Source organism: Oncorhynchus mykiss, chromosome 32 (genome assembly GCF_013265735.2).
Source record: "Oncorhynchus mykiss isolate Arlee chromosome 32, USDA_OmykA_1.1, whole genome shotgun sequence".
Classification (NCBI taxonomy): Eukaryota; Metazoa; Chordata; class Actinopteri; order Salmoniformes; family Salmonidae; genus Oncorhynchus; species Oncorhynchus mykiss.
In genome coordinates, this window is record NC_050572.1 from 29,107,966 (window position 1) to 29,134,148 (window position 26,183).

A 26,183-nucleotide genomic window follows, 5' to 3' on the forward strand; every position below is an offset into this window, starting at 1 on the left:
GCAGGGAATCAGAGATGAGGGGCATCATCGGGCACACATCGAGATACTATAATAAGCAACTCATTCTGAAACCCTGAGCAATATAACATTTAATAGATTACAAATTACATGACCCTCCCCTGGACTAAATCAAAAAACATTAAACCCTACCCCTTCCTCATTATGCTCCGGGTAACAATTGTGTACATTCCGACCGCTCCCTTGTTACAGATTGTGTTCAATCAATCAAGATGACCTGATCTGGACATCCTCTTTAGATGTTGTTGAACTGGGAAAATCAAGCTTGCAACAATACAATAAATTGTCTCAAGCAATTGAATAGGCTTTAGAAATCGAATCTGTAAAACAAAAATAATAATTAAAATAGTATGTACTGATAACAAAAGTGTATGATAAACCCAGAGCTTTTGATATACAGTGCCTTCGGAAAGTATTCAAACACCTTGACTTTTTCCACATTTTGTTACTTTACAGCCTTAACCTAAAATAGATCATCTATCTACAAACAATACCCCATAATGACAAAGGGAAAACAGGCTTTTTGAAATGTTAGCAAATGTATTAAAAATAAGTATTCAGACCCTTTGCTATGGGACTCGAAATTGAAATTGAGCTGCGGTGCATCCTGTTTCCATTTGTTATCCTGGGGATATTTCTACAACTTGATTGGAGTCCACCTGTGGTAAATTCAATTGATTGGACATGATTTGGTAAGACCTGTCTATATAAGGTCCCACAGATGACAATGCATGTCAGAGCAAACACCAAGCCATGAGGTCAAAGGAATTGTCCTTAGAGCTTCGAGACAGGATTGTGTCGAGGCACAGATCTGGGGAAGGGTACCAAAACATTTCTGCAGCATTGAAGGTCCCCAAGAACACAGTGGCCTCCATCATTCTGAAATGGAGAAGTTTGTAACCACCAAGACTCTTCATAGAGCTGGCTAGCCAGCCAAACTGAGCAATCGGGGGAGAAGGGCCTTGGTCAGGGAGGTCACTTCTGTCACTGTGACAGAGCTCCAGAGTTCTTCTGTGGAGATGGGGGAACCTTCCAGAAAGACAACCATCTCTGCAGCACTCCACCAATCAGGCCTTTATGGTAGAGTGACCTGACGGAAGCCACTCTTCAGTAAAAGGCACATTACGGCCCGTTTGGAGTTTTCTAAAAGGCACCTAAAGACTCTCAGACCATGAGAAACAAGATTATCTGGTCTCAGGAAACTAAGACTGAACTCTTTGGCCTGAATGCCAAGTGTCACGTCTGGAGGAAACCTGGCACCATCCCTACGGTGAAGCTTGATGGTGGCAGCATCATGCTGTGGGGATGTTTTTCAGTGGCAGTGACTGGGAGACTAGTCAGGACAGAGGGAAAGATGAATGGAGCAAAGTACAGAGAGATCCTTGATGAAAACCTACTCCAGAGAGCTCAGGACCTCAGACTTGGGCGAAGGTTCACCTTCCAACAGGAGAACGACCCTAAGCACACAGCCAAGACAACGCAGGAGTGGCTTCGAGACAAGACTCTGAATGTCCTAGAGTGGCCCAGCCAGAGCTCCGACTTGAACCCGATCGAACATCTTTGGAGATACCTGAAAATAGCTGTGGAGCAATGCTCCCGTTCCAACCTGACAGAGAGCCTCAGAGGATCTGCAGAGAAGAATGGGAGAAACTCCCCAAATACAGGTGTGCCAAGCTTGTAGAGTCATACCCAAGAAGACTCAAGGCTGTAATCGCTGCCAAATGTGCTTCAACAAAGTACTGAGTAAAGGGTCTGAATACTAATTACATTTACATATTTCAGTTTTTTATTTTTAATAAATTAGCAAACATCTATAAAACCAGTTTTTTTTTCTTTGTTATTATGGGGTATTGTATGTAGATTTATTTAAAATATATATTTAATCCATTTTAGAATAAGGCTGTAATCTAACAAAATGTGGAAAAGGTTAAGGGGTCTGAATACTTTTCGAAGGCACTGTATCTTGCACTTACTATTAAAACCACATTATTGTTGTGTTTGTTTTGTTTGTAGTCTGGCCCGATAAAGATCTGTAACATGCCATTATAGTGACGTTTACAGACAACAGTCAATGGCACTAACGAAGAGGCAGTGGACAACGGAGGTCACAAAGAAAAAGAAACTGTGAAATTCAACACTGACACTAAATAAATGTTGGATTTGGGTGTCAGGAAAATCTTGGATAAACTCTTCCAGTCAAAGGACATTAACACTTTCAGTTGCACCATGCTGGAGAACATCCAGATGTCAAGAGCGCTGTGTGCTACCGTTACCGACAGAAAATCAAGGACACATAATAGAGGAAGGTGGTTTCAGAGTACCTTTACTGGCATTTCATCATGAAGAATCAAGCATCCATTGCTAAGTTTGAAGATGAATTAATCGGAGGCGTTGGAGAAGCACCCAGAGCTATTATGTGGCACAATGTGTTTCATCGACATCAAACAGACTGTTGAGATCATCGAGACGCTCTTGGTCAAGAGGTTGTCGACGATGGAAGCAACAGGAAGCTTGGGGAAATTTCCAGTCCAATCTCGAGGGTTCAGGAGAAGAGTTGACACTAGAAGAGGTGGTGTTTTTTACGACTGGACTTAACTGCATCCCTCCTTCAGGGATACAGTCACAGCTCTGCATAGAGTTCAGTGATGACCGTCTATCCACTGCTAGTATAATATGTGGGAATGTACTCAGATTACCCAACGGAAGGCTTCCAAAAGAATATGGCGTTTGTCCTGGACCCTTTCAATAAGTACTTGAGATACACTTAGTAGTTGTTTGCCATATTTTTGTTAACAAACCCTTTTCCCGTGACAAACAAAAAAGGGGGGAAAATAAGACAACCTGATCCAAACAGCGGAATTTGTCCATGTGGGTTTTCGTGCTGTAACAATCACAATACATACTGGACCAATAACATTATGTGGAACATTTTAGCCATGCATGGAATGATTACAAGAGTTGAATATATCAGGTGTGTAAACAGAGATGATTAGGCTGAGTACAACACAAGACGTAGAGAAAACACAAATCTCTGTATATGAATTTGTTCCTTATTAAACACTGACCCCGTTGCCTACTCACTGGCATTTGTTTTTCTGGGTCCATCTTATAACGTCACTGGCTCCATAGAGACCTACATTGTAATTGCCTTCCCTTTGACTTAAGAAGTAAACATTTCTCAGAAACAGTTCAACTGAGCCTACGCTGTATCACAAAAAAACAATCTGTCTTGATACAGTAGGATTTGTTTAAGACATACAGAAGCCTGTGGACATTCTTACTCAGGAATCAGTTGTAATGAGTGTTTTGGTTCTTGCTGAGACATCAACAATGCCCAGTTAGTTCATCTTGTAGTAATTCCCGTGTGATGATCCAGAGGATAGAAATTCAAAAGAGGTCCCAAGGTTCTGTCCTCCCTGGCCAAAGACCCAAAGTATGTGGTCCAAATATTTGATGTTCAATATGATCCTCCTTGGGTACATAAGAGTTGTTTGGTTAGTGTCAGAAGCGAAGCAGTTCTCTAGGAAGTCTATACTGTTCTGTGGATATATCTAAACTCTTAGAAAAAAGGGTTCCAAAAGGGTTCTACGGCTGTCCTTTCTATGAATGTACTGCAACCAGGGTCTTCACTGAAATCCCAAAGTACAAAGTCATTAATTGAATAAATGTACTCTTAATCCAAGGTACTAGTTAACTAGATATTCCCCTAGAGACTGGTTTAAAGGAAGTGTTTGAGTGTTCTGTCTAAGGAGGTCTTTACATTCATAGTGGAACTGCCAGGACCCACTCAATAATACGGGTAATGTTCTAGAATCCATTCTTCCATTACCAAGCTTTATGAAGCTGTATGTGACACAGGAAATAGTCAAAGGGACAGTTTTCCAGATCCAGATTAAGCCAAAACCTAGACTAAAAAGCTATTTCAATGGAGTCTCAATTGACCACGTGTTTGGTTATGTAGTCTTAGGACTCTATTTAGTCTGTATCGCTGAAGCGTATCACTGAAGCGTTACAGATTGCGCAATAGAAATTTAAAGGTGATTGCCGACATATGCACTGTTTACCGTGAATGCAGTCTTTGCCTTTAAATTTCAATTACGCTGTAAAGCTGAACTTCAGCGATACAGATTGAATAGAGCCCTTAATTTGGGTCTGGGAAACGGACACTAAAGAGATCAGGGAGTAAAATAATCTGCATCCCACACACTGTAAACCAGCCAATTTAACCAAGTGTTATTCTGTGAGTTGAGTGGCATCTGAGCTAATGTGTTAAAGTGTGTTTACTCAACACTCTCTGCTCGAAGTTAGCTGAATTTGAAAAAGCTTGTTGAGTAAACTTACAAATTAATGTTTGCTCAAAACAAATCAAAACCACACCAACATATTCATATTTCCCAGCATGCTCTCTTGCAGGTTGAATTTCAGAATGGTTTGTTTCAATACTTGTGTTTTTGCATGTACTTTGATTGGTTCATCTTATGCTACACAAACATAAATAACATAAATGTTTCTAAACTAATCTAATCTGTTAGTAGTTGGACTTATTGCACCTGTTTCTGAGATGTCTGTTCCAGTTTATATGATTTAGATAGCCTCAATAATCAACATTCCTTACCCTGGCAGTCATTCTGAATGGACGTTGTGGGTTATTAAAACTTCCAATTGTTGGATATCCTCACTCTGGCTCGATTCCAACAGGAATTACACACCACTTTGCAAGCCAGCATGATGTGACATGCAGGCTTGATGTGACCTATAAACTAACAGTTTCAGGCCATTGTGTTAGGGTTTATACAATATATTATCATAAATACTTACATTTTAAAGATGACATATTCACTTAGACATTCACTTGGGGATAGCTACAGTACTGAAAACCATTGAATACATCAACCATGTCTCTGTCGCTAACAAATACAGTCATGGGTGGTAAATACAATTCACTCAAAAGGCAAGGCACTCAGGGAAATATGCAAATAAGGTTAAATACATTTTCTAGTTAAATTGTATGTTTACTCAACCTAAAATTCAAAGTCGAGTGAACATACAATTCAACTTGAGAATGTATGTTACTTCAGCTACTGTATACTGTATGCCCAAATGTTGAGCAAACTCACAATCATATTGCAGCTGGTTGGTTTACAATTGTATGTTAAATCAACATATGTATTTTTTTACACTGCAGTTGAACAAGAGGCCCACGGATATCTACCCGAGGTTTCCACTTGGCTGGTCGCCACTGGGATTGTCAGACTCTGCCTCTCTGCTTGCCCTGCCCCTCTGACACGCCAGGCGGTCCAAGGACCTCGGGGAGATGTTCTGCGATCGGCAGCAGCAGGCGACCACATCAGCCAGGTCGGCCCGGAAGGAGGGCGTGTAGAAGCCGTAGATCACTGGGTCGCAACATGTGTTGAGGTTTCCGAAGACGAAAAGGGCGTGGTGGACGTACTCGGGTGTCTCCTGGAGCATGGCTGGCTGGAACCAGTACCAGATGCCTAGGAGGTAGTATGGCGTCCAGCAAATCACGAAGGACGCCACAATCACAATGGTCATCTTCAGGGTCTTCATTCGCGCCTTGGGGATCATGTCAGCACCACTTCGCCTCAGGCACGGCTCCCCACCTGAAGTGATAACAGATACACACAGTATGTGAGGAGATATGGAATGGTACTATGTAAGTTGAAGATGTTGATGATAACAAGAGCTCTGGGTTTTCCTGACCATGTAACCTGATCAGGACCTGACTATGGCTGATTGATTCATGTATTAGATGTACAAAAAGTGAGATTATAAAACTGAGTGTACAAAACATTAGGAACACCTGCTCTTTCCATGACATAGACTGACCAGGTGAAAGCTATGATCCCTTATTTGTATCACTAAATCCAATTCAATCAGTGTAGATGAAGGGGAGGAGACAGATTAAAGAAGGATTTTTTAAAGCTTTGAGATAATTGAGACATGGATTGTGTATGTGTGCCATTCAGAGGGTGACTGGGCAAGAAAAAATATTGAAGTGCCTTTGAACAGGTTGCCAGGTGCACTGGTTTTAGTGTGTCAAGAACTGCAAAGCACACAGTTTCCTGTGTGTATGAAGAATGGTCCACCACCCAAACGACATACAGCAAACTTGACACAACTGTGGGAAGCATTGGAGTCAACATGTGCCAGCATCCCTGTGGAACGCTTTCGACACGTTGTAGAATCCATACCCCGAGGAATTGAGGGCAAAAGGGGGTGCAACTCAATATTAGGAAGGTGTTCCGTGTATAAAGGTACAAAAAAATAAGAGATTTTCTTGGTCAGATCATGTGGAAAGTAACAACTTTGGGCTCTAAATATGACAATCAAGTATGTGTTGTTGAAACGTCCAATAGTCAAATATATCACGAAAGCAAAGAATGCAGTGTGCATAGTCTCGTCACCTTTTACACTAACACACACACACACAAACAGACACACACCTTTGCCCTTGTGCATCTGACGGCTGATCTCGATGAGGATGCGGGTGTAGCAGAAGCTCATTACTAACAGGGGGAACACATAAAGCGTGACAAAGTGGAACATGTTGTAGGCCGTCTCTTGCCAGCGATGGTGGAAGCTTCCATGCGTCACACACTGAGTGAATTCCACTCCCTCGGCTTTGATTGCCCGAAAAATGAACAGCTATGAGAGAAAGAAAGACAAACGGGTCGTGAGAAATCATGATAAAGGTCTATTTTGCATCTTGACAGCAACAGGTCTTTAAAGTCAACCTGAACTATTGACCAGCAAAGCGCATACAAGGCACAGTGACAAGGAAAAGCTCCCTAGAGGGAAGAAACTGTAGAGACGAATGAGACTCTGGGTTCGATTCAATCCGTATCACAGAAGTTCAGCGCTATAGTGTGATTGAGGTTTAAAGGCAATGTTCCTTGATCCTTGGAGACTGCATTCACAGTAAACAATGCATAATCCGGCTCAATCAGAAATGTCCTTTAAATTCCAATTGCGCTATAGTACTGAACTTCCGCTATACGGATTGAATTTAGCCCTCAGAGGGTGGGGCCCATTCTCTGGCTGTACATTCATGTAGCGCCCATCAGAAATAAAATACCACGTTAACTTGGTCTCCTGGTGTGGTAAATTGATCGCTCAGTTATGAGGGCAATGATGCATTAAGAAGTACAGAATTACTATACATACACATGTTAATGGGGTGAATAACAGTATAATAACATAGGACAGACATTTTTACGCACTCAGCAGCCTTTGAATGGCCTATTAAGAAATCTAGAGCAAAATCTATCTATTCTAATCTGTTAGAAGGATGATTCCTTTCAAAACAATTTATGGACCAGAGGTGATATGACATAGAAGTGATACATCTCTATCATTTTTTGATCTCTATCGTTTTTAAATTGCCTTGTTATAGCGTATCAGGAATCTGTAATATAATACAGTATAATACAGTCGTCTTGTACAGTACTGAACAAGCACAGATCGCCAGTCATGTTCATGACTTTTGACACAGGTTGCGTGTATTTTTTTGTGAAGAATCAACAACAAGTGGGACACAATCATGAAGTGGAACGACATTTATTGGATATTTCAAACTTTTTTAACAAATCAAAAACTGAAAAATTGGGCGTGCAAAATTATTCAGCCCCTTTACTTTCAGTGCAGCAAACTCTCTCCAGAAGTTCAGTGAGGATCTCTGAATGATCCAATGTTGACCTAAATGACTAATGATGATAAATACAATCCACCTGTGTGTAATCAAGTCTCCGTATAAATGCACCTGCACTGTGATAGTCTCAGAGGTCCGTTAAAAGCGCAGAGAGCATCATGAAGAACAAGGAACACACCAGGCAGGTCCGAGATACTGTTGTGAATAAGTTTAAAGCCGGATTTGGATACAAAAAGATTTCCCAAGCTTTAAACATCCCAAGGAGCACTGTGCAAGTGAGAATATTGAAATGGAAGGAGTATCAGACCACTGCAAATCTACCAAGACCTGGCCGTCCTTTTAAACTTTCAGCTCATACAAGGAGAAGACTGATCAGAGATGCAGCCAAGAGGCCCATGATCACTCTGGATTAACTGCAGAGATCTACAGCTGAGGTGGGAGACTCTGTCCATAGGACAACAATCAGTCGTATATTGCACAAATCTGGCCTTTATGGAAGAGTGGCAAGAAGAAAGCTATTTCTTAAAGATATCCATAAAAAGTGTCGTTTACAGTTTGCCACAGGCCACCTGGGAGACACACCAAACATGTGGAAGAAGGTGCTCTGGTCAGATGAAACCAAAATTGAACTTTTTGGCAACAATGCAAAACGTTATGTTTGGCGTAAAAGCAACACAGCTGAACACACCATCCCCATTGTCAAACATGGTGGTGGCAGCATCATGGTTTGGGCCTGCTTTTCTTCAGCAGGGACAGGGAAGATGGTTAAAATTGATGGGAAGATGGATGGAGCCAAATACAGGACCATTCTGGAAGAAAACCTGATGGAGTCTGCAAAAGACCTGAGACTGGGACGGAGATTTGTCTTCTAACAAGACAATGATCCAAAACATAAAGCAAAATCTACAATGGAATGGTTCAAAAATAAACATATCCAGGTGTTAGAATGGCCAAGTCAAAGTCCAGACCTGAATCCAATTGAGAATCTGTGGAAAGAACTGAAAACTGCTGTTCACAAATGCTCTCCATCCAACCTCATTGAGCTCGAGCTGTTTTGCAAGGAGGAATGGGAAAAAATGTCAGTCTCTCGATGTGCAAAACTGATAGAGACTTACAGCTGTAATCGCAGCAAAAGGTGGCGCTACAAAGTATTAACTTAAGGGGGCTGAATAATTTTGCACGCCCAATTTTTCAGTTTTTGATTTGTTACAAAAGTTTGAAATATCCAATAAATGTCGTTCCACTTCATGATTGTGTCCCACTTGTTGTTGATTCTTCACAAAAAAATACAGTTTTATATCTTTATGTTTGAAGCCTGAAATGTGGCAAAAGATCGCAAAGTTCAAGGGGGCCGAATACTTTCGCAAGGCACTGTATATTTTGTAAATTCAACCTCTGGATCCATTCTCCTCCATTACCTGTACGGTAAATAAATACCACCGATTTTTACATCTGATCTACTGACTGTCTCGACTGTTGCTGCTCCACACCAACTAAACAGGCTGCCAGCTCCTCTATTTTAACACTGAGCACAAGTGTGATAGCCCATGGGTGCTTTTGTGAATGTTTAGGCCAATACTTTGTTACTCTTGAGGCTGGAAACAAATTCATTATCTTCACTCCAGTTATGGTCCATAGATCGGGTTCCTATTGCTCTCACATCTTACCCTGGTCCTGCATTCCTATCTGGAATGGAGGAAATTAACTTTCAATCCGTTTAGTTTTCAAATAGTTTAAAAATATATATTTTAACTAGCATAACATTGTTTTCTTCCCTTTGCTGTATTATCATTTCCTGTTAAGGCAAATTCTTGCACTTTCTCAGTATTTCATGCAATTCATGACAGACTGTCATACACACCGCTTCTTGCTCAATGTTTTCCACTTCCTCCATCACCAGCACTCAATATCAATTAAATGCACAAGGACGCACACAAATCAATGTTAATCAGCGTATTTTCTTTGGCTTTGTCAGCTACAGTGCTTTCAGAAAGTATTCATACCCCTTGACGAATTCCACTTTTTGTTGTGTTACAGCCTCAATTTCAAAATGGATAAAATAAATAAAAATCGCACCCATCTACACACAATGCAACATAATGAAAAAGTGAAAACATGTTTGTTTGATTTATTTTATTTATTTATTGAAACTTAAATACAGAAGTATCTAATTTACATAAGTATTCACACCCCTGTCAATACTTTGTAGAAGCACCTTCGCCAGTGATTACAGCTGTGAGTCTTTCTGGGTAAGTCTCTAAAGAGCTTTCCACACTTGGATTGAGCAACATTTGCCCATTATTCTTTTCAAAATTCTTCAAGCTCTGTCAAATTCGTTGTTGATTATTGCTAGACAACAATTTTCAGGTATTGCTGTCACACCCTGATCTGTTTCACCTGTCTTTGTGCTCGTCTCCACCTCCCTCCAGGTGTCGCCCATCTTCCTCATTATCCCCAGTGTATTTATACTGGTGTTCTCTGTTTGTCTGTTGCCAGTTCGTCTTGTCTTGTCAGGTCTTACCAGCATGTTTTCCTGTCTCTCTGCTGTCTCAAGTTCTGTTTCCCTGGTTCTGGCCATTCTGCCTGCCCTGACCCCGAGCCTGCCTGCTGTTCTGTACCTTATTGACTCTGCCCTAGATTACGGACCTCTGCTTGCCTTTGACCTGTCTTTTTTAAATGTAACCTTTATTTAACTAGGCAAATCAGTTAAGAACAAATTCTTCTTTACAATGAAGACCCACGAAAAGGCAAAAGGCCTCCTGCGAGGACGGGGCTTGGGATAATAAAAAAATATATACAATATAAATATAGGACAAAACACACATCACAACAAGAGAGACACAACACTACATAAAGAGAGACCTAAAACAACATAACAAGGCAGCAAAACATGACAACACAGCATGGTAGCAACACAACATGACAACAACATGGTAGCAACACAACATGGTACTAGCACAAAAACATGGTACAAACATTATTGGGCAAAGTCAACAGCACAAAGGTTAAGAAGGTGGAGGCAACCATATATCATACAAAGCAGCCACAACTGTCAGTACGAATGTCCATGACTGAGACTTTGAATGAAGACTCGTTCCAGTCGCTAGTTGCAGCGAACTGAAAAGACGAGCGACCCAGGGATGTGTGTGCTTTGGGGTCCTTTAACAGAATGTGACTGGCAGAATGGGTGTTGTATGTGGAGAATGAGGGCTGCAGTAGATATCTCAGATAGGGAGGAGTGAGGTCTAAGAGGGTTTTATAAATAAGCATCAACCAGTGGGTCTTGCAACGGGTATACAGAGATGACCAGTTTACAGAGAAGTATAGAGTGCAGTGATGTGTTCTATAAAGAGCATTGATGGCCGAATGGTAATGAACATCTAGCTGCTCGAGAGCACCCTTACCTGCCAATCTATACATTTTCTCTCAGTAATCTAGAATGGGTAGGATGGTCATCTGAATCAGGGTTAGTTTGGCAGCTGGGGTGAAAGAGGAGTGATTACGATAGAGGAAACCCAGTCTTTTGCCTGCCCCCTGTTTGGGTCAATAAACATCTGTGACTCTAGCTGTCTGCATCTGGGCCTTATCCTGAGTTCTGTTACTTGCCATAGATTTTCAAGTAGATTTAAGTCAAAACTGTAACTCCCTTTATTTTTTATCCTAAAAAAACTCCCCAGTCTAACGATTACAAGCATAGCCATAACATGATGCCGTCACCACTATGCTTGATAATATGGAAAGTGGACTCAGTAATGTGTGTTTGGGGCAAATCCAATACAACACATTGTATTCAGGACAAAAAGTAAATTGTTTTGCCTATTTTTTAAGTATTACTTTAATGCCTTGTTGCAAACAGGATGCATGTTTTTGAATATTTGTATTCTGTACAAGCTTCCTTCTTTTCACTCTGTCATTTAGGTTAGTATTGTGAAGAAACTACAGTGTTGTTGAGCCATCCTCAGTTTTCTCCTACCACAGCCATTAAACTCTGCAACTGTTTTAAAGTCACCATTGGCCTCATGGTGAAATCCCTGAGTGGTTTCCTTCCTCTCTGGCAACGGAGTTAGGAAGTACTCCTGTATCTTTGTAGTGACTGGGTGTATTGACACACCATCCAAAGTGTAATTAATAACTTCACCATGCTCAAAGGCATATTCAATGTCTGCTTTTTTTTTAACCCATCTACCAATAGGTAACCTTCTTTGCGAGGCAATGGAAAATCTCCCTGGTCTTTGTGGTTGAACCTGTGTTTGAAATTCACTTCTCGACTGAGGAACCTTGCAGATAATTGTATGTGTGGGGTACAGAGATGAGGTAGTCATTCAAAAATCATGTTAAACAGTATTATTGCAACTTATTATGTAACTTGTTAAGCACATTTTTACTCCTGGACTTATTTTGGCTTGCCATAACAAAGGGGTTGAATACTCATTGACACAAGACATTTCAACTTTTCACTTGTAAACATTTTGAAAAACATAATTTCGCTTTGACATTATGGGGTGTCATGACGTGGCCCTCTTTGGGTATAGCGTGCCTTCCCCCCCTCTCTCTCGCCTACACCCAGGCTGCTGTTATCTCAGGTCATAAATTCCTGGAGGAGACTCTCTTCCTCATGGCCAGACATAGAGAGAGAATAAAGTTTTCACATGAGAACAAATGAACCTCTTCTCCAGCATAGAACTTGAGAAATGAACAATGTACATGTTTTGGAAAAGGTGTACACGGTCGGGGACGAATCCAGCTACGACCGGTTCATTTCGTTTAATGTTTGTGAAACTCATGAGAGACAATACAGCCACATTACCATAACCCTGTGTATACAAGAGTCTCAGTTATGAGGCTTGCATCTAATTGTTGTATAAAATGAATGAGTAAAGATTAAACTATTTGTGAACTTATGTAATGTGATTTTAAACTGTTTAATGAAAGGGAACCCAATTCCCTTTAAAGTTAACTAAGTCATTGGCCCGCCCCATGAGCACAGACATTGATCTGGCGTCATGGGACAGCCCCTTTCTACTGATACGAATATAACCCCCACCAGGAGGAATTCCCTTCAGACCATGCTTCTCTCAATTATGAGAGGGCTAAGGTTTGAGTAGATTGCTGAAATCTTAACCATACCACATGGTTAAACTCTGAGACTATTGATACCGACAGAATAAGAACAAATCTTTGATACTAATTACTAGTCTGCAGCTAGGAATTATGTACCTGTGAACGCGAAGGCCGACAACCGGCGAAACATCTATTCTATAACAACATCGCTGAATGTTACTCTGAACTATCCATTCTAACCATGGCAGAGAGAGAGAGATGGCGGACAAACTCTCCAACAGAAACTAACTTTCTAACAGAGATCACGACGACACACTGAGCGTGAATATATATATTGATTGCAATTATTCCCGAATGAGTGAGCATGTGCAAAGGATTAGCATTTCAATTGTTATAATTATCAACTTTGTCGTATCTTATCTTTCGTGCACTTCTCAGTCCCTTTGTCTAACAAGCCGCCATGCCGGTTTAGCCCACTAGGGCACATTCTCCTATCACACATATGTCAGAGTCAAGGCCCGCGGGCCACATCCGGCCCGCAAGAAGGTTTTTTACGGCCCCTGGGATGATCTTGATTTATTATTAGAACCGGCCCGCAGCAAGCCGGCAGCCCGCAGATCTTTTACACGCACCAATACTACATTTCCCACAATGCAAAGGTGACGCACCGAGCAGTAGGCTGCTTCATTTCAATATTTATTGGCACAGCAGTCGTCAGCATCACAGTAAAATTAACTTTCAGATACCCATCAAAAATGGCAAAACGGAAGGTGGATACTGAGAACCGGGGGTTTCAAACAAGGTGGGAGTCGGAGTATATGTTCACGAAGGTAGCTGGAAAACCTGTGTGTCTTCTGTGTGGAGAAAGTGTGGCGGTACTGAAAGAGTATAATCTGAGACGACATTATGAAACGAAACACGCGGACACACACGCGGACGCAACTGTCAAGGCCAGTTTTATTTTGGCAGAAGAGATCGCTAAATCAGCCCGGCCATTTACGGAGGGGGATTTCATCAAAAACTGCATGATTAAAGTTTGTGACGAAGTTTGCCCAGAAAAAAGGCAACTCTTTTTAAATGTGAGTCTGAGCAGAAACACCATTGCCGAGAGAGTAGACCAGTTGTCCATCAATCTAAAAGAGCAGCTTGTGAAAAAGGGAAAAGATTTTATTGCATATTCCTTGGCTGTGGATGAGAGCACCGACATTTCTGACATTGCCCAGTTGTCAATTTTCATCCGCGGAGTGGACTCCAACCTAAGCGTGACAGAGGAGTTTTTGGCTTTACGTCCTATGCATGGCACAACTACGGGGCATGATTTGTATGAAGAGGTGTCAAGATGTGTAAATGAGATGGAGCTGCCTTGGGAAAAACTCGTGGGTTTGACAACCGACGGAGCACCTGCGATGTGTGGACACAGGAGCGGACTGGTGGCGAAGATACGGGAAAAGATGCAAGAGGAAAACGCGACAGGTGAGCTGACAGCTTATCATTGTATCATACACCAGGAAGTGTTGTGCGGTAAAGCCTTGAAAATGGAGCATGTAATGAGCATCATCACGCGCACAGTTAACTTTATCAGAGCCAAAGGTTTGAATCACCGCCAGTTCAAGGCATTTCTGACGGAGTTAGAAACGGAGCATGGTGATTTGCCTTATCACACAGAGGTGCGATGGCTAAGCCAGGGAAAGGTGCTTCAAAGATGTTTCGAGCTTCGTGAGGAGATTTGTCTGTTCTTGGACAGCAAAGGGAAAGACACAACACAACTCCGAGACGAAATGTTTCTGTGTGAAATGGCTTTTCTGTGTGACATTACGAGTCATCTGAATGCAATAAACTTGCAGCTGCAGGGTCGGGATCGTGTCATCTCTGATATGTACAGTACAGTGAAGGCATTTAAAACCAAACTGACTCTGTGGGAGACGCAGATGCGGAAAGAAAATTTGAGCCACTTTCCCAGCTGCCAGACCATGAAAGAGAAGCTCTCTACCAGTGCGTTCCCGAGCACACAGTTGGCTGATAAAATAGGTATGCTTGCCGCTGACTTTCGACGCCGATTTGCTGACTTTGAAGCACAAAAAAGCAGGTTGGAACTGCTCGGTAACCCATTTGCTGTTGACGTGGAAAGCTCACCACCAAACCTCCAAATGGAGTTGATTGACCTCCAATGCAATGATGCACTGAGGGCAAAATATGCGGCAGTGGGTGCTGCGGAGTTCGCCCGTTTCCTCCCCGGCACAATGCCCCAGCTGCGCATCCAGGCTGCTCAAACGTTGTCTATGTTTGGCAGCACATACCTGTGTGAACAACTGTTTTCTTTGATGAACCTGAACAAAACATCACACAGAAGTCGACTTACTGCTGAACACCTCCACTCAATTCTGAGGATTTCTTCAGCTCAGAGCCTTACCCCGAACATTGATGAACTTGTGGAAAAGATGGGACACCACCAAGTATCACCCTCAACCTCAAACAAGTGAACATTACTGTGCAATCACATATTTAGAGTTTTTACTCAGTTCAAGTTTAAAAGTTAAAATTTAATATTTGTTTTCACTGCATGTTACTTCTCCTTAAACAAAGTGTTGTTTTTGATTAATAGATTTTTGCACTTTATTTTTTTGTATTTCAATCCAATTATATTTTAAAAATATTTCAGTTGAGTGGATGATAGAAAATTGCTATTATTGTTTTTTCTTTGAAGTAAATTTAGCCCACTTTTGCTAAAATAGAAAATATAGTCTACTGATGGTGCCTTGAATACCGGTTTCTTTCATTTAATGTTCATGTTATGGGGATATTTATATAAAGGAAATTTGTCTTTTGTGTCTGTTGAAAATTAAAGATTACTGACAGAGCCATAAGAAAATATTGCTTTATTTATCTGATCATATTGTAATATATTTGTTAGGTTTTCAGTAGGTTCAATTAGGTTCACTAGACTATATGCGTCATTTAAAAATTTTTCAATGAACATTCGAACAGTCCGGCCCTCGTCTTGTAGCTGATTTTTTTATTTGGCCCTCCGTCCATTTGACTTTGACACCCCTGTCCTATCATTTCCTTGTAACCATATCTACTTGTTTGTTTGTGTGTGTGCATTTCTGTGATTATTTAGTTAGTTAATAAATAAATGATTGAGACAATTGATGTATTAATGACTCATAGTGAAGACTGGGTTTGTGCAGATAACCAACAATTTACAACGTTTGGAATGAGACTAACGTGAGGTAAATAATAATTAATTAATTAGAAGACTAATTGATCAGGTATTAAAATATCTGAAAGTTATATTAGGAAAATTATAACTTTGTAATTGTGTATTTTCCTTGGTTCCCCGACTTCCTAGTTAATTACATCTACCTGATTAGTTAATCACGTAATAATAATTACAGAGAATTGATTTGATAAACTAAACAGTCTTCAGTTTAATGATGCCAAAGACACGACAGGGGTATTGTATGTAGGCCAGTGATTTTTTTTTATATTTAATCCATTTAAAATTCAAGGGGTGTGAATAGTTTCTGAAGGCACTGTTTGCAGACATAACTCTCGGACACTCGTATCTCCTATAATTACACAAATGCAAATGGCATGGGGAACCAGGAGATAATAGCTTCCCTTCCCTTGTAACATCTTCCATCAAAATGTTCTCATATCTAAAGCTATCGTAGCAGACAAAAGTTGAGAAAATATCATGATGACTTATGAATGTAAAAAGTTTCTGGTTGTAGAAAAGTCAGCAGTATTACACCTAGGTAAAGATGTTTCTTTCTGGAAAATACAACTTTTACAAATAGTATACCATGACATTACAGAAGATGTCAGAAAAACGTCACTGCAACCAGTTTTGCCTGCTGGGAGAGCTTCACTTCGCTATTCTATTTTTGGCAGTGTTTTTGATGAGGACCTTGGAGAGTACACTTTGCCATCGTTCTGCTGTACTGAAGTGCTAATAAAAACTTTTTTTATTTTTTTTTATTTTTTTATTTTTTTATTTTTGTTCAGTGTACATTTGGTAAAGTCAACCAACATGAATTCATCAAAAACTCACCATGTCATTGGATTTAGGTTCAAAGTCGGGTGAAGAAAAATACTAAATTCCCTTAAATTGATGACTTTTCTTTCAGTTTTCCACGTTGATTCAATGTCATCCCATACAGTAGATTTATTTTGTTGAAATGATGTGAAAACAATGTTGATTCAACCAGGTTTTGTGCTGAATGAATTGAACCACTGACCAACTCCACCAATCCTTGAAAATCATTGGTCAATTGGTAAGCATAAACATGGAAACGCTCAATATGAGATGGCTTCTGTCTGCACATAATATCTGCTCCATGATTATCATCATTTAAAGTGTGTGTATGTGTGCGTGCCTGCGTACATAGTAAATGAGATGGATTCAATAATCCATTTATTTCTCTTCACAGTCACCAGTGCTGTGTTCAGTCACCAAAAGATGGGTTGACTTAATTGCTTAACCAGGAACATGTATTTCCCATAGAATGGCCATCCATGTCAAGTGTATATGTGTGGTTGGTAAAGGGGCCATATTGATCTCTCCACAACTCACCACCCACCCTACCTTTCAATGAGCTAACATCTCTCTCCCTTGTCCACTGTCGACTGACTCCCCCGCCTTGTGTTTCTCCCTCCCTCCTACAGCCGAAGTTCTGTGTTGTTCCCTTCTTCCTATTCATTTGGAACAACAGCCACTGACTAGCATCTCCAAGGTTGTGTCCACTGACAACCAGAAATGTCATCTCTCCGAGGCGCTGACATTAAGGGGATTGGATTTGTGGTAAACTCTCTCTCTGTGACAGTAACAAAAGAGTGAACACTCAGAAATCTAGCCATGCGGGGAGGGAAAGCAATTTTCTCTCAGTGCAGTGCAATGGGGCCTTCAACGCTGAACTCAAATCAAAAGTACTGTACTTTTGGTCACAAATTGATCTGTGAGCATGGGATGAAATCTACTCCCTCATTTCTCAATTCAAATTCAAAATCAGTGCGTATTGGCATGAAATACATGTACAGTGCCTTGCGAAAGTATTCGGCCCCCTTGAACTTTGCGACCTTTTGCCACATTTCAGGCTTCAAACATAAAGATATAAAACTGTATTTTTTTGTGAAGAATCAACAACAAGTGGGACACAATCATGAAGTGGAACGACATTTATTGGATATTTCAAACTTTTTTAACAAATCAAAAACTGAAAAATTGGGCGGGCAAAATTATTCAGCCCCCTTAAGTTAATACTTTGTAGCGCCACCTTTTGCTGCGATTACAGCTGTAAGTCGCTTGGGGTATGTCTCTATCAGTTTTGCACATCGAGAGACTGACATTTTTTCCCATTCCTCCTTGCAAAACAGCTCGCGCTCAGTGAGGTTGGATGGAGAACATTTGTGAACAGCAGTTTTCAGTTCTTTCCACAGATTCTCGATTGGATTCAGGTCTGGACTTTGACTTGGCCATTCTAACACCTGGATATGTTTATTTTTGAACCATTCCATTGTAGATTTTGCTTTATGTTTTGGATCATTGTCTTCTTGGAAGACAAATCTCCGTCCCAGTCTCAGGTCTTTTGCAGACTCCATCAGGTTTTCTTCCAGAATGGTCCTGTATTTGGCTCCATCCATCTTCCCATCAATTTTAACCATCTTCCCTGTCCCTGCTGAAGAAAAGCAGGCCCAAACCATGATGCTGCCACCACCATGTTTGACAGTGGGGATGGTGTGTTCAGCTGTGTTGCTTTTACGCCAAACATAACGTTTTGCATTGTTGCCAAAAAGTTCAATTTTGGTTTCATCTGACCAGAGCACCTTCTTCCACATGTTTGGTGTGCCTCCCAGGTGGCTTGTGGCAAACTTTAAACAACACTTTTTATGGATATCTTTAAGAAATGGCTTTCTTCTTGCCACTCTTCCATAAAGGCCAGATTTGTGCAATATACGACTGATTGTTGTCCTATGGACAGAGTCTCCCACCTCAGCTGTAGATCTCTGCAGTTCATCCAGAGTGATCATGGGCCTCTTGGCTGCATCTCTGATCAGTATTCTCCTTGTATGAGCTGAAAGTTTAGAGGGACGGCCAGGTCTTGGTAGATTTGCAGTGGTCTGATACTCCTTCCATTTCAATATTATCGCTTGCACAGTGCTCCTTGGGATGTTTAAAGCTTGGGAAATCTTTTTGTATCCAAATCCGGCTTTAAACTTCTTCACAACAGTATCTCGGACCTGTCTGGTGTGTTCCTTGTTCTTCATGATGCTCTCTGCGCTTTTAACGGACCTCTGAGACTATCACAGTGCAGGTGCATTTATACGGAGACTTGATTACACACAGGTGGATTGTATTTATCATCATTAGTCATTTAGGTCAACATTGGATCATTCAGAGATCCTCACTGAACTTCTGGAGAGAGTTTGCTGCACTGAAAGTAAAGGGGCTGAATAATTTTGCACGCCCAATTTTTCAGTTTTTGATTTGTTAAAAAAGTTTGAAATATCCAATAAATGTCGTTCCACTTCATGATTGTGTCCCACTTGTTGTTGATTCTTCACAAAAAAATACAGTTTTATATCTTTATGTTTGAAGCCTGAAATGTGGCAAAAGGTCGCAAAGTTCAAGGGGGCCGAATACTTTCGCAAGGCACTGTAAATAGGAGGAAATTGAAAAAATCCACATGCTTTCTTTATAAAGACCAATTGACAATACATATCAAATGAATGAATATATACAGTGCGTTATTAAGTATTCAGACCCCTTGACTTTTTCCACATTTTGTTTTTACAGCCTTATTCTAAAGTTGATTAAATAAATTCAAATCATAATCAATCTACACCGAATACCCCATAATGACAAAGTGAAAACTGTTTTTTTTCTTCATAAAAATCTGAAATAACTTATTTACAAAAGTATTCAGACCCTTTTGCTATGAGACTTGAAATTGAGATCAGGTGCATCCTGTTTCCATTGATCATCCTTGAGATGTTTCAACAACTTGATTGGAGTCCACCTGTAGTAAATTCAATTGAATGGACATGATTTCGAATGGCACACACCTGTCTATATAAGGTCCCACAGTTGACAGTGCATGTCAGAGCAAAAACCAAGCCATGAGGTCAAAGGAATTGTCTGTGGAGAGCCGAGACAGGATTGTGTCGATACACAGATCTGGGGAAAGGTACCAAAACAATTCTGCAGCATTGAAGGTCCCCAAGAACACAGTGGCCTCCATCACTCTTAAATTAAAGTAGTTTAGAACCATCAAAACTCATCCTAGAGCTTGACCGCCCGGCCAAACTGAGCAATTGGGGTAGAAGGGCCTTGGTCAAGGAGGTGACCAAGAACCCGATGGTCACTCAGACAGAGATCCAGAGATCCTCTGTGGAGATGGGAGTACCTTCCAGAAGGTCAACCATCTCTGCAGCACTCCACCAATCAGGCCTTTATGGTATAGTGGCCAGACGGAAGCCACTCAGTAAAAGGCACATGACAGCCTGCTTGGAGTTTGCTAAAAGGCACCTAAAGACTCAAGATTCTCTGGTCTGATGAAACCAAGATTCAACTCTTTGGCAAGAATGCCAAGTGTCACGTCTGGAGGAAACCTGGCACTATCCCTAATGTGTAGTATGGTGGTGGCAACATCATGCTGTGGCAGGGACTGGGAGACTAGTCAGGATCGAGGGAAAGATGAACGGAGCAAAGTACAGCGAGATCCTTCATGAAAACCTGCTCCAGAGCGCTCAGGACCTCAGACTGGGCTGAAGGTTCAACTTCCAACAGGACAATGACCCTAAGGACACAGCCAAGACAATGCAGGAGTGGCTTCGGAACAAGTCTACCATGGTCCTTGAGTGGCCCTGCCAGAGCCCGAACTTGAACCCGATCTAACGTCACTGGAGAGACCTCAAATAGCTGTGCAGCGATGCTCCCCATCCAATCCAACAGAGCTTGAGAGGATCTGCAGAAAAGAATGGGAGAAACTCCCCAAGTATAGGTGTGCCAAGCTTGTAGCGTTATACCCAAGAAGACTTAAGGCTGTAATAGCCGATTAAAGGGTCTGAATACTTTTAATTTTTATACATTTGCACTTGTTTTGCTTTGTCATTATGGGGTATTGTGTGTAGATTGATGAGTGGACAAAACAATTTCATACATTTTAGAATAAGGGTGTAACATAGAAAATGTGGTAAAAGTCAAGGGGTCTGAATGCTTTCCGCATGCACTGCATATACAGTGAAAGCAATCTCTCTCTCTCTCTCCCTGCCTTATCTGTCTCCCTACCTGTCAGGGTGGGTAAAGGCTTATATCATTCACAGCACTACTGTTTGGATTGGGGTGGGACTATAATCAATATGCAGCTGACCTCCTCAGCCAATTTGATCATTTTATTTGACCAGAGAAACACTTTGTAACCAAGCTGACGACTGCTTCAGCTGCTTCCTCTTCTAAGCCATTCTATTCACATTATTACAGCCAACAATCAAGAGCTGGTGTGTTTGTCCTATAGAATTACAGTTGACTACACCAACCTTAAAAATTATCTTTTTTTTTGCTGAGAGATCATTTCCTCACAATGCACCACACACCTACCCATAGGACTTAATTTGATTGGCAGATCACTGACTGTATGCTCTATTGTGTGAGGAAGACAGTGACCAACTTATGATCGATTGCAGCCCTGCTATCTTACTAGCCCGGAATCCAAACTGAATAGCTCTCCATTTCACTATTGCTCCTATACACTGATTCAGTCTGGACCTGTTCCAGTAGAAGGACACTTTGATCAGCTAGAAAGTAGTCCTCTAAGAAACTATGGTTTAGTTTAAGACCCACGTGGAAAAATGTTGTCGATCAAAATATTCGTAAATGGTGATCCAGTCATGGACTGCATTGTTATGCATAACCATTACAAACATAGGCACAAATGACTAATTGAATGTGGGCGCAAAATGATTCAGTGAAGTCAAACCATAGTGAAATGGAGTGATATTCAATGTGGATAACAGCCTAGTAAGATAGTGGATCAGCCATCAATACAAGGCTTACTAATTGACTATTCATGTTGTTATGCTGTAGTCTGAGAATGATGTAGATGCTACCGTATGTACACCCACCTGTGGGGAGGCCAGGAGCAGGCTGAGGACCCAGGCAACGAGCAGCATCCTCTTGTTCCTTCGCCCAGCGTCCAGCGTGTCCAACGGGTGCAGGATAGCATGGTGGCGGTCCAGGCTGACCACCACCAGGATGAAGGCAGACGAGTGCATGGCAAACAGTTTGAGGAAGCACAGCAGCTTGCACATGGTATCACCGGCATACCACTGTACGGTGACGTTCCACACCGCATCCAGCGGCATTACCACGAACGTCATCACCAGGTCTGCAGACGCCAGGCTGGCAATGAGTGGCCGGAGATGGGCGGCCAGGCGGCGCCCGCGGCCCCGTGCCACGCTGATCAGCACGGAGAGGTTGGAGAAGGCAGCGAACACGAAGAGGACCATGGTGGCGGCCACGCGGACGCGGGCAGCGGCGGTGAAGGTGGGTGCCTCCCAGTCCGTGAATGACGTAGGGAGGGAGGAGTTGAAGGAGGAGTTCTCTGGCGGGAACATTGGAGTCGCCGACCAAAGAGTCAAGTTTCCCAACATCCTGTCATCCGACATCCTGGAAGTAAGAAAATAATTAAGTCATTTTCCTCCCCATCTTCATCATTCTTATCCTCATCATAATAGTTTTCATTTGTAATTAAATCACTGTAGAAAGTGATTCACTTGACTTGACTTGGTTTATCTGACTGGGACATATTTCAATATGTTGGCTGGGTGAGGAAATAAATAATTCAGTATAATATGACTATTTGGGGCATTTACTGTTGAACCAACATCTCTGTAAATGTGCCAGATTTCGCCAGCTGGCTAATTTTCAACGGCTGTAAGTGAAAACAGAAATTAATGTAACAAGGACAACATTCTCTTGGCGCCAATAATGAATTTAGGATGATTTATATAAGTGTACAGGCACACAGCCACCCTACTGCCTAAGTGCAGATTCAGCCTCCTAAAGCTCATATACGGATTGGCAGCTGATATACGGTTTGGCAGCTGATATACGGTTTGGCAGCTGATATACAGTTTGGCAGTTCGGTTTGGCAGTGTATTCCTTTGCAGCTGCAAAGGAAACTAATGATGGGTCTGGTATTTTGACCTCAGTAATATTCCTTAACATAAAGCTTTATAGCTTTTATATTAATCTTTATAGCTAAGGCAATATTCTAGTAACGATAACAGACACAAAACAAATAGTGGGTCAGTTAAGTTTGTCATCAGTAATGTTCCATAAAAACACCCATCTTAATTTCTGAATAATTCAGGTTCAAAAAGTCATATGACACGCATCTAATTTATTAGGTACACCCATCTAGTACCAGGTCAGACCTTGCTTTTGCATCCAGAACAGATAGATTTTTGTTGTAGGCATGGATTCTGCAAGGTGTGGCGTTCAAACGTTGCTCAACTGGTATCAAGGGACTTAACATGCCAGGAAAACATTCCCCACACCATTACACCACTGCCACCAGTATGTACTGTGACAACAGGCAGGATGGGGCCATGGACTCATGCTGCTTAAGCCAAATCCTGACTCTGCCATCAGCATGACGCAACAGGAACCGGGATTTTTCGAACCAGGCAATGTTTTTCCACACCTCAATTGTCCAGTGTTGGTGATGGCATGCCCATTGGAGCCTCTTCTTGATTTTAGCTGATAGGAGTGGAACCTGTTGTAGTCGTCTGCTGCAATAGCCCATCCAAGGACCGACGAGTTGTGCGTTCCAAGATGCAGTTCTGCATCTTCTTATTGTGGCCCCGTTAGCTTGCATGATTCTTAATATTCTCATTCGACCTCTCTCATCAACGTGCTGTTTTCACCCACAGGACTGGCACTGACTGGATGATTTTTGTTTGTTGCAACATTCTCGATAAACCCTAGACACTGTTGTGTGTGAAAAGCCCAGGAGGCCAGCCGTTTCCAAGAAACTGGAACCGACGATCATACCAATCTCGAAGTTGCTTAGGTCACCTGTTTTCCCCATTCTAACGTTTAACTGAACAGTAACTGAATGCCTCGATGTCTGTCCGCCTGCTTTATATAGCAAGCCACGGCCACGTGATTTACTGTCTGTAGGAATGAACCACTTTCTTGAACGGTGTGGTGTACAGTTTATATATACACTTAGTGGGCAGTTTATATGGTACACCACACCGTTCAAGAAAGCTATGATCCCTTATTGATGTCACTTGTTAAATCCACTTCAATCAGTGTAGATGAAGGAGACAGGTTAAAGAAGGATTTTTAAGCCTTGAGACAATTGAGACATGGATTGTGTATTGTTCATCCATTCAGAGGGTGAATGGGCAAGACAAAACATGTAAGTGCCTTTGAGTGGGGTATGGTAGTAGATGTCAGGTGCAACGGTTTGCAACGCTGCTTATTTTTTCAAGCTCATCAGTTTCCCACGTGCATCAAAAATGAACAGGACATCCAGCCAACTTGACACAACTGTGGGAAGCATTGGAGTCAACATGGGCCAGCATCCCTGTGGAACGCTTCCGACACCTTGTAGAGTCCGTGCCCTGACGAATTGAAGCTGTTCTGAGGGTGAAAGGGGATGTAACACAATATTACGAAGGTGTACTTAATGCTTTGTACACTTAACCCCATAATGACTAAGCAAAAACAGGTTATTAGAATTTTGGGCATATACAGTATTCAGACCCTTTACCTAGTACTTTTTTCTGAAGCACCTTTGGCAGTGATTACAGTCTCAAGTCTTCTTGGGATGACGCTACGAGCTTGGCACACCTTTTTTTGGGGAGTTTCTCCAATTCTTCTCTGCAGATCCTCTCAAGTTCTGTCAGGTTGGATGTGGAGCCTCGCTGCACAGCTATTTTGAGGTCTCTCCAGAGATGTTCGATCGGGTTCAAGTCCGGGCTCTGGCTTGTCCTGAAGCCATTCCTGCGTTGTATTGGCTGTGTGCTTAGAATCATTGTCCTGTTGGAGGAAGGTGAACCTCCACCCCAGTCTGAGGTCCTGAGCACTATGGAGCAGGTTTTAATCAAGGATTTCTCTGTACACTGCTCCGTTCATCTTTCCCTCAATCCTGACTAGTCTCCCAGTCCCTGCTGTTGAAAAACATCCCCACAGCATGATGCCACCACCATCATGCTACACTGTAAGTATGTTGCCAGGTTTCCTCCAGACATGACGTTTGGCATTCAGGCCAACAAGTTGAAACTTGGATTCGTCAGACCAGAGAATCTTGTTTCTCATGGTCTGAGAGTCCTTTGGCTTCCGTCTGGCCACTATAAAGGCCTGATTGGTGGAGTGCTGCAGAGATGGTTGTCCTTCTGAAAGATTCTCCCATCTCCACAGAGGAACTCTGGAGCTCTGTCAGAGTGACCATAAGGTTATTGGTCACCTCACTGATCAAGGCCCTTCTCAGGGGGATTGCTCAGTTTGGATGGGCGGCCAGCTCTAGGATGAGTCTTGGTGGTTGCAAACTTCCTCCATTTAAGAATAATGGAGGGGGACCTTCAATGCTACAGACATTTTTCGGTACCCTTCCCCAAATCGGTGCCTCGACACAATCCTGTTTCTGAGCTATCGGGATAATTCCTTCGACCACATGGCTTGGTTTTTGCTGTGGGACCTTATTTATTTATTTATTTATTTTACCTTTATTTAACCAGGTAGGCAAGTTGAGAACAAGTTCTCATTTACAATTGCGACCTGGCCAAGATAAAGCAAAGCAGTTCGACAGATACAACAACACAGAGTTACACATGGAGTAAAACAAACATACAGTCAATAATAAAGTATAAACAAGTCTATATACAATGTGAGCAAATGAGGTGAGAAGGGAGGTAAAGGCAAAAAAAAAAGGCCTTGGTGGCAAGGTAAATACAATATAGCAAGTAAAACACTGGAATGGTAGTTTTGCAATGGAAGAATGTGCAAAGTAGAAATAAAAATAATGGGGTGCAAAGGAGCAAAATAAATAAATAAATTAAATACAGTTGGGAAAGAGGTAGTTGATAGGGCTAAATTATATGTGGGCTATGTACAGGTGCAGTAATCTGTGAGCTGCTCTGACAGTTGGTGCTTAAAGCTAGTGAGGGAGATAAGTGTTTCCAGTTTCAGAGATTTTTGTAGTTCGTTCCAGTCATTGGCAGCAGAGAACTGGAAAGAGAGACGGCCAAAGAAAGAATTGGTTTTGGGGGTGACTAGAGAGATATACCTGCTGGAGCGTGTGCTACAGGTGGGAGATGCTATGGTGACCAGCGAGCTGAGATAAGGGGGGACTTTACCTAGCAGGGTCTTGTAGATGACATGGAGCCAGTGGGTTTGGCGACGAGTATGAAGCGAGGGCCAGCC

At 41.8% G+C, this 26,183-nt stretch overlaps 1 protein-coding gene across 1 annotated transcript; it reads right to left on the reverse strand.

The window, feature by feature from the left end:
• Nucleotides 1-2,330: 2,330 nt before the first annotated feature.
• LOC110488224 (gonadotropin-releasing hormone II receptor-like) lies at nucleotides 2,331-22,414 on the reverse strand. Its single transcript, XM_021560359.2, has 3 exons — nucleotides 21,872-22,414; nucleotides 6,483-6,684; nucleotides 2,331-5,639 (listed from the first exon to the last, which is right to left on the reverse strand). The coding sequence occupies exons 1-3, from the start codon at nucleotides 22,412-22,414 to the stop codon at nucleotides 5,227-5,229; spliced, it is 1,158 nt and encodes a 385-aa protein (XP_021416034.2). The 3' UTR covers nucleotides 2,331-5,226.
• Between the last annotated feature and the right edge of the window lie 3,769 nt (nucleotides 22,415-26,183).